We start from the raw sequence: 9,179 nt of genomic DNA, 5'->3' as shown, positions 1-9,179 counted from the left end.
GAACTCAGTTACACCGCTCACCATCTCCATCTTTTTTTCTTTCCTTTTTTTCATTTTTTTCGAATGAAACTTATGAAATAGGACAGTGGAAGTGATTGAATGAAAGGAGGATTCTAAAGACATTGAGTTTTTTTCTGAAAGACATCCAATCGTATCACAACAGCGACTCATTGAATTGGAGTCAGGTGACTGCAGGTTTTGTATAAAAGGTGCTGGTTGGTGGGTAAAGTGATAGTTGAGTTGTTTGGTATCATGGGGGATTTTTGTAGTGAGAGGTTTGTTCCCGGTGCTGGTGTTAGTTGGAGCCGTTTGTTGCTCTGATATTTGGCAACAGTTTCGAGGGCAGAGATTTCCATGGAGAAGAGTAAAACCCACCCCTGTGCCCCAGAGAGTCCCTCTCCCTGTGCCTCCCTTTGGTTCCCATTTCAGTGTGTCTGAGGGGAGAAGTCTGTCTCCACTGCAGACTGTGATGGTGCAGTGTGGAGAGCAGAACCTGCTGGTGAGGGTAGACATGGATTTATTTAGAACCAGGCACCTGATTAAAGCTGCTGACCTGACCCTGGGGACAGCAGGTTGTTGGCCAACTGGGATCTACTCTCAGAACCGCACTGTCCTCTTTAACTATGGGCTCCATGAATGTGGCAGCAGATTGCAGGTAATATGATTCCTCAACTCTTGCTCCAATTTCACTGTGTAGATTACTGCCCACTCTGAACTCATGAACATCGGGTGAAACTCCAGCCACTGAGGAGATCCCTGAATGAAATCTGTGTATAAATTCTTGCCCACTGTTAAATATCACCCTGTGTGAAACTACTTTCTTTATTTTGACATGTTAATCTTAGCTTTATATTTAAAAAGAACTTCAACTTGTCACTGAGGGACTGCATCTTTCTTAAATGGGTCATTACTACTCTCTAACTCTGAGATTCAATTCTATTGACCTTGAACGTTCACCGACATTTCTCCAAACCACTCTATTCTTTTGTGCCTCAATTGATTTATCTTTTCCGTGCCTTCCTGTGGATATTCTGGCCTGTTGCCTCAACTTGTGGTCAATGAATGTTCAGTGTGGAAGTTCCTGTTGAGAGTTCTCTTGAAAGATGAAACAAGTGGAATAATAATTGGGATACAGTGTATTAAAGGGGAACTCCACTTTTGGTTGTTACACCTGCCAATCCCCTTGATTCCGCAGACACAGATGAGGTTTAAAAGTGATGTTGTTGTGTTTTGTGCTCCATATCAGGGGTAACTTGAAGCCCCTTAAGGTGAAAAGCTCTATTCTATATGGGACAGAATGCTCATCAAATCTGGCAGTGCCAATCATTTCAGGGTTTCTGACTGCAGGCCTGAAGTCCCCTGTAATAGAAGGTGGACTGAGTCGAGTAACAGAGGCTGCTCCAGGCAACTTCAACCAATGGTGGAGCTGCTTCAAACATGTGTCATTGAGGAACAACTGAAACTCCTCAAACTGCTGCTTAACAGGGCAGGAAAATGACCAGAAATAGCTTTTGTCCAATGAGACCAGCTCTTCATTCCTTAACCTGATGTCTTTCAGATGGCTGGAGATTTCCTGGTCTACACTACCCACCTGAACCACACCCCAAATGCTCGTGGATCTGTCATTGTGAGAACTAATGGAGCAATGATTCCCATTGAGTGCCACTATTTTCGGTAAGAATCTTTACTCTGTGGCAAATAAGGTCTACAGCAGGTGCAGTTCTCTGAAGTTGTCCTGAAATTACACGCCTGTCCTTCCAGGAAGGGCAATGTGAGCAGTGACCCTATCAAGCCCACCTGGATCCCATTCAGCTCGACCAAGTCTGGAGAAGGGCTTCTGTCATTCTCACTGCGTCTTATGAACGGTATGTGATGGGTGGATGGGGAGTGCTTTTCTGTCGTCTCCCACTGGGAGTTACACCCACTGTCTCCAACCCTTGTCCTCTTGTACTTCAGATGACTGGCTTACAGAGCGCACCTCGACTGTCTACTACCTGGGTGACCTCATTCACATTGAGGCCTCTGTTTCAATGACCAACCACATGCCCTTGAAGCTCTACATTGACAGCTGTGCAGCTACATTGAGCCCAGACAAGGATTCCACCCCAAGATACAACATCATTGACTCCCATGGGTAAGGAGCTCTCTGCTTTCTCCAGCTCGTTGTCTCAATAGGTTCACTTAATTCACTTTGTCCTTTTTAAAAAATCTTTCTTCAGTTGCCTCCTGGACAGCAAAGCTGAGGACTCCTTTTCAACCTTTGTGTTGCCAAGAGGTGAACGTGAGCTGGACAAACTCCAGTTTGACCTGGATGCGTTCCGCTTCTTTGGAGATGACCGTTCCTTGGTAAGAGGACGCCAAACATTGGGGTCCCCCATGTTGGGAGGAGGTCACTAAATAACAACTTGTATTGAATGTGTCCCTCAGATTTTCATCACCTGTCACCTGAAAGTTGCTGCAGTGGATCGGAGAGATTCCATGAACAAAGCTTGTACTTTCCAGAATATGTAAGTTCCCTCTCTCTCAGGGATGTGTTGTATTAAAGGGTGATGGACAACATGGTTGATAAACAGATTATCTGGTTTAGCTGGACCCCATTGGAAGAATCGACCAATGATGTGTGTGCGTGTTGTCATCTGGGCAGCTGCAGTGCCACGAGGGATTTCCGACCTGATTCCAGAGGAAGGAGGGATCTTGGATCTGGACCTGGTAGGACATTGATCCTCTGTGTTGGAGGTCACCCTTTACCCTCTCTAACTGGAATGTTTGATATTGCAGAGAGTGATGCTGAATTGAAGTGGGAGGGTGAGGCCTCACTTGGACCCCTGGTCATTCTGGATCCTGATGTGACAGAGCTGGCAACTGAGTCCCTTAATGAGCTTGAGCAAAGGATGCAGGAGAGGTCTCCAGGTGGTGAGTTGGCCGACTGCTAGTTTCCATTTTCCCTCAGTATTTCCTTCACTGACCATTGGTTTCTTGTTGCTTTTTAGGTGTGGAGTCTGAGGTGGTCCTGATCCTGGCCCTGACTGTGAGCGCTGTCTCTCTGATCTCTGCTTCTTTGATCGCCTTGTTCCTGTGCAGGAAACACAAGCAAACCCAGTTCAACTAGTTATCAAATGACCAATAAAGCAGTGACTACTTGTATCTTCTAATGGCTGGTTGCTCATTTTTCATTATCTGGCTCCAATCCGCATGCAACAAGTGCTCAATTCTGTTAGTAACACTCCGCACTCCTCCACAGTTCCTCCTGTTAGTGAAATGGGTTTTAATGGGTCCATGTAAGTAGTGGCAGAATGGCTGGTAATAGTGTATCCAGGCCCTGTCCAGGGATGGCTGCAGCAATGGGTGAAGGCTTGCCAGGCCCTCATTGTGCAGGTCAATGAACTCTGAAGGGACAGTGGGATTGGCCTGAGGGACTGGTGCCGGCTGGTTGACGGCCCAATCATTCCCTTGGTGTCCCGTGGCCATTGATCACTCGAATCCCACACGGGCTCCAAACTCCAGTTAAACTTTCCCTTTTGGAGCTCATTGTCCAAACACCAATAGTATTGAAAGGTGGTGGACTTGGAACTCTCCTCCAAGATTGAAGATCTCTGCCCCTGGTGTAAAGATTCTTGTTTAGTGGGGGTGGGGCTCCAGGTAGATTTCAAATGTTCAGTGTAATGGTTAATGTACACAGGGGGCAATGATGTGCCCACTGGGTACAGGCACAGTGAGAATGTGAGGGACGGGGAGCCCAGCGGTTGTGATTTAACTCAGTTGGATTTGAATTTCACCTGTCATCTTGTGAGCACAGATTGAAGTTTCTTTATCCTCAGCTTCCCCTCACGACAGGCCCTCAGGATTGTCTTGTAAGTAGTTCGTCCTATTTTCAAATTACATTGTTTATCATTCACTGTATTTGAAGGGTGGTCATTGGAACAGGAGTAGGTCATTTCGCCCCTCGAGCCTGGTCCACCATTCAATGAGATCATGGTTGATCTGTGACATAACTCCATACACCTGCCTTAGTCATACCCCTTACCTTTTTTTTGCTTAACAAAATTTTAAGCTGAGATAATAGATTTAACAATTGAGCGAGCATCAACTGCCATTTGTGGAAGAGTGTTCCTAACTTCTCCCACTCTTTTTACGTGTCGACGTGTCTCTTCACTTCACTCCTGAAAGTCCTGATTCTAATTTTTAGGTGATGTCCCCTGGTCGCTAAACTGGCTGTTTTTATAACTTTACAGTGAATTGGGTCCAATCCATGTCTGGGACACCCTTGCCTTGTGAAATACTGAAATTTGTTCATAAAATATTCAGATTAATAAGAGAATGTTTAACTTTACTGAGCTGAGTTTTTCTTTCTGGTAAATCAGACATTCAGGGGGTCTATTAAACAGGATGGGAGCTGTTAGCAGTAAACACCCTCGCTTCAGACAACATTCTTTGGCAGGTGGAAACCACTCCTCCATTTAAATCAAATCATGGTAATATTTTACTTGAGCTATAATCACTGAAGTTTAGTGTTTAAACATAGCAGGAGATCCAGGCTCGTTCTGTTAAAGTAGAATAACAATAAGTTAGTGGGAACTTTTAACAATAGCAATTCATTTCTGCTCACTGTACACACTGAAGGTGATTTTTCTTCCAGTGGAAACTGCAGTCAGACGGCTCCTCCTCACTTTCACTCTCAGCTTCCTCACACTATTGATAAATAGTGTTCGGAAACTTTAAACCCAATAGATGACAATACATTCAAGTGTAGTGTAGGTCCATCCTACCCTCTTCTGACTGTTGTCTGATTTACATGTAAACATTTCAGGGAGACTTTACAAAGTGGCCAGGTCACCAGGAGAACTACTTTGGGATATTTTTACAATGTTGCAAAAAATACCATGTAGAAATGCTTCAAGAATTCATTCTCAATGAAGCTTAGGATCTTGCAGTACAGAAACAGGTGACTTTCCTCTCCCCTCATCCAATTTAATGTTCCTCTGTTCCAAGGTCCCTATACCACTCCCATTTAAAATAATTCATGGAGTCTGTCTGAACAACACTTTCAGGCAGAGCTCTACATTGTTTCTTTCCTCTCTGTAAAGATTTTTTTTGAATCATGAACAAGTATCTTTTGCCATGTCACATTTGACACTAGCAGTTATAGAATCATAGAAATTTACAGCACAGAAGGAGGCTATTCGGCCCATTGTGTCTATGCCAGCTGAAAAACAGCTATCCAGCCTGATCGCACTCTTGGTCTTGGTCCGCAGCCTTGTCGGTGACGGCACTTCAAGTGCACATCGAAGTACTTTTTAAAAAGCGATGTGGGTTTCTGCCTCTACCACCCTTTCAGCCAGTAAGGTCCATACTCACACCACCCTCTGGGTGAAAAAAATTATCCACAGATCCCCTCCAATCCTTCTACCAATTACTTGAAATATATGCCCCCTGGTTATTGGCCCCTCTGCTAAGGGAAATAGGACCTTAATATCCTTTTTCTAATTTGTTTATGGGATGTGGGCGTCGCTGGCAATGGCAGAATTTATTAACCATCCCTAATTGTCCTTGAGAAGGTGGTGGTGAGCTGCTGCCTTCTTGAAGTGATGCAGTCTGTGTGGCTCCCAATAATTTTTTTCGGTCAATTAAATCCCCCCTCAGCCTCCTCTTCCAATGAAAACAATTCCAGCCGATCCAATCCTTCCTCACAGCTCAAAGTCTCCACTCCTGGACCATCCTTGTAAATCTCCTCTGGACCCTCTCTGGTTCAATCCCATCTTTCCTGTAATGTGGTGACCTGAACTGGACACGGGTTAAATTTATTAGTCCGCCTGTTCCCACAGGTCCCAGTCGAGTTTCTTCATTCCTTTCCTTGGTTCAATCCGTCATTCACCGATTGGGTTTATGACCGGTCACCACCTCCTGTGATTTCCCCAATTGGCTGCCCCTCTTCTCAGAGATTCTCTCGCTCCACAGACCACCTGCACTCTGTCGGTTCCACCAATCCGGGAAGCTTCACCTGTGATTGGATGAACTCGGTGACCCGGAGCCGTCATGGCGGCCGCATCTCCCACAATGCAGAGCGGCAGAGAAAAGGCCCCATCTGTGAGACGGGCCGCGCTGCACTCTGGGAGAATGTTCGCACATGCGCACATCACCCGCCGGATCAGTGACCGCTTCCTGTTGTGTCGCGAGACAAACTTTCCGTTTTTTCGGTTGAGAACGAGCGGTTTTTATTGTGACGGAAACTGACGTCACTTTTCCTTTGAATCGCGCGGTTTGATTTAAATAAACGGCGCACATGCGCAGTGTGGCGCGTCCCTCTTAAAGGGCCCTGGACCGGCCGAGAGTCCCCGAGCCCGGGGTCAGGACCGAGAGACGGGCAATGGGATTAGAGCGGAGGGCGGCCCCGGGGAGGGGGAACTTGCATTTCTCCAGCGCCTGTCACATCCTCAGGACGACCCAAAGCCTCGCAGCCAATGAGGGGCTTTGGAAATTAGGTCACTGTTGTCATGTGGGCAGCCATTTTGTGCACAGCAAGATCCCACAAACAGCAATGTGATAAATGACCAGATAATCTGTTTATAGGTGTTGGTTGAGGATTAAATATTGGCCAGGACAGCGGAGAGAACTCCCCTGCTCTTCTTCGAATAGTGTCGCGGGATCTTTTACATCCACCTGAGTGGCCGGACTGGTTTAATGGCTCGTGCAAAAGACGGCCCCTCCGACAGTGCAGCACTCCCTCAGTACTGCACTGGAGTGTGAGCCGAGATTTTGTGCTCGGGTCTCTGGAGGGGAGCTTTAACCCACAACCTTTATGATTGTAGAGGTGAGAGAGTGATACAAATGAGCCAAGGCCGACACCGAGTACTTCAGAAGGGTCGTTAATTCTTCCGTCCCGTAACACGATGTGACTTTCTTCCACAGGAGAATTCGTGCCTGAACTTCCAGGAGTTTTGAGGAAAACTGCACCGGATTTGAAGCAATCTGCTGGAAAATACTTGAGGCCGACTGGAAATCTCTTTCGATGTTCACACGGCCGGGAGGCACCAAGACAATTCGATGAGACTGTGAAGGATGTCAAGTGAAATCAGGGACATGGCGAGCAACGGTGTGAAGGTAACTGGGGGATCCCCAGGGTAATGTCCAGTCTGTTCAGGTGGGCTGTTTAAAAGGAAATGGAACAGTGCGGGGAGAAAGTTGTCTGGGGACCGGAAACAGAGGGTCCGGGTTAATGGGAGTTGCTGAGATTGGAGAAGGGTTGGAAGTGGTTACCCCAGGGGTCAGTGCTGGGCCTACTTTTATTCGGCTCAACTGGTCTGTGCTGGTGTTTATGCTCCACACGAGCCCCTCTCACACCTCTCTTCATCTGTCCCTATCCGTATATCCTTCTGTTCCTTTCTCTCTCATGTACTTATCTAGCTTCCCCTTAAATACATCTATGCTATTTGCCTCAACTACTCCATGTGTTAGCAAGTTCCACATTCTAACCACTCCCTGGGTAAATAAGTTCCTCCTGAATTCCTTACTGGATTTATTAGTGACTATCTTCCATTCATGGTCCATAGTTCTGGTCTCCCCCACAAGTGGAAACATCTCGATGTCTCATCTATCAAACACCTTCATAATTTTAAAGATCTCCACCAGGTCACCCCTCAGCCTTCTCCTTTCCAGAGAAAAGAGCCCCAGCCTGTTCAGTCTATCCTGATAGTTATAACCTCTCAGTTCTTGTATCATCCTTGTCAATCTTTTTTGCACCTTCTCCAGTGGCTCTATATCCTTTTTGTAACATGGAGACCAGAACTGTGCACAGTACTCAGTGTGGTCTAACCAAGGTTTTTACAAGTTTAACATAACTTCCCTGCTTTTCAATTCTATTCCTCTGGAAATGAACCCCAGTGCTTTGTTTGCTTTTTTATGGCCTTATGAACCTGAGTCACTACATCTAATGATTTGTGTATCTACCCCGAGACCCCTCTTTGCTCCTCTATCCCATTTGGACTCTTATTATACAGGAAGTATGTGGCCTCCTTGTTCTTCCTACTAAATTTGTACCACCTCACACTTGTCTATATTGAAATTCATTTGCCAATTGCACGCCCATTCTGCAAGGTTATTAATGTCTTCCTGTATTTTATCGCAGTCCTCTTCAGTATTAACGATATCCCTCAATTTGTCTGCAAATTTTGAAATTGTTCTTCCGATTCCCAAGTCCAAACCGTTGATGCAAATGGTGAACAACAGTGTTCCCAGCACCGATCCCTGTGGAACACCACTTCCCACCTTTTGTCAGTCTGAGTGACTCTCATTAACCCCTGCTCTCTGTTTTCTGTTTTGTTATCAGCTTGCTATCCATTCTGCTACCTGTCCCCTGACTCCACAAGCTCTGACCTTGGTCATGAGTCTGCAATGCGGTACCTTATCGAAGGCCTTTCAAGATCTTTCAAGATTTTCTTCTTCAGATATTGATTCACTTCCCTTTTAAATTCTGCTTCCCTCATTGTTTCTGGTCGGACATTCCATTGTCCTAACAACCCTCTGCATCAAAAAGAAAACCAACCTCTCTTAATTTGATGCCCTCCAGTTACCGACTCACGAACTGGGATGTGGGCGTCGCTGGCAAGGCCAGCATTTATTACCCTTCCCAGTTGCCCTTGAGAAGGTGGTGGTGTGCCACCTATCTTGAACAATTGAGTGACTTGCTGGGCCATTTCAGAGGGCGATTAAGAATCAGCCACATTGCTGTGGGTCTGGAGTCACATATAGGCCAGACCGGGTAAGGACGGCAGGTTTCCTTCCCTAAAGGACATCAGTGAACCAGATGGGTTTTTACGACAATCCGGTAGTTTCATGGCCACCATTACTGATACTAGTTTTTTTTCTATTCCAAATTTTATTTAATTAATTGAATTTAAATTTCCCAGCTGCTATGGATTTGATCTCATGACTCCGGAATATTAGTCCAAGCCTCCAGGATTACTAGTCCAGTAACATAACCACTGTGCTCCCGTACCCGTACTAGTGGAAATAGTTTTCCCTCATTTACTTTATCAAAACCCCCTCATAATTTTGATCCCCTCTCTCTGATCTTATTTAAACTTCTCTGCTGTCATGAAAAGTTATGTGAAGACTCTCATCCTTGGGATCATCTTAGTGAATCTCTTCTGCCCCTCTCCATGGCCGCGACATTCTTACTGAAG

At 45.8% G+C, this 9,179-nt stretch overlaps 1 protein-coding gene across 1 annotated transcript; it reads left to right on the top strand.

Annotated features, from left to right (window-relative positions):
• The first annotated feature begins 256 nt into the window (after window positions 1–256).
• LOC137309375 (zona pellucida sperm-binding protein 3-like) lies at window positions 257–3,152 on the top strand. The gene is made up of 9 exons (XM_067977623.1): window positions 257–655; window positions 1,559–1,674; window positions 1,762–1,865; window positions 1,957–2,134; window positions 2,220–2,346; window positions 2,428–2,507; window positions 2,588–2,709; window positions 2,779–2,913; window positions 2,991–3,152. The coding sequence occupies exons 1-9, from the start codon at window positions 470–472 to the stop codon at window positions 3,107–3,109; spliced, it is 1,167 nt and encodes a 388-aa protein (XP_067833724.1). The 5' UTR covers window positions 257–469; the 3' UTR covers window positions 3,110–3,152.
• Window positions 3,153–9,179: the final 6,027 nt, after the last annotated feature.

This window comes from Heptranchias perlo, unplaced genomic scaffold, assembly GCF_035084215.1.
Source record: "Heptranchias perlo isolate sHepPer1 unplaced genomic scaffold, sHepPer1.hap1 HAP1_SCAFFOLD_163, whole genome shotgun sequence".
Taxonomy (NCBI): domain Eukaryota; kingdom Metazoa; phylum Chordata; class Chondrichthyes; order Hexanchiformes; family Hexanchidae; genus Heptranchias; species Heptranchias perlo.
This window is presented reverse-complemented; position numbering and strand designations above follow the sequence as displayed.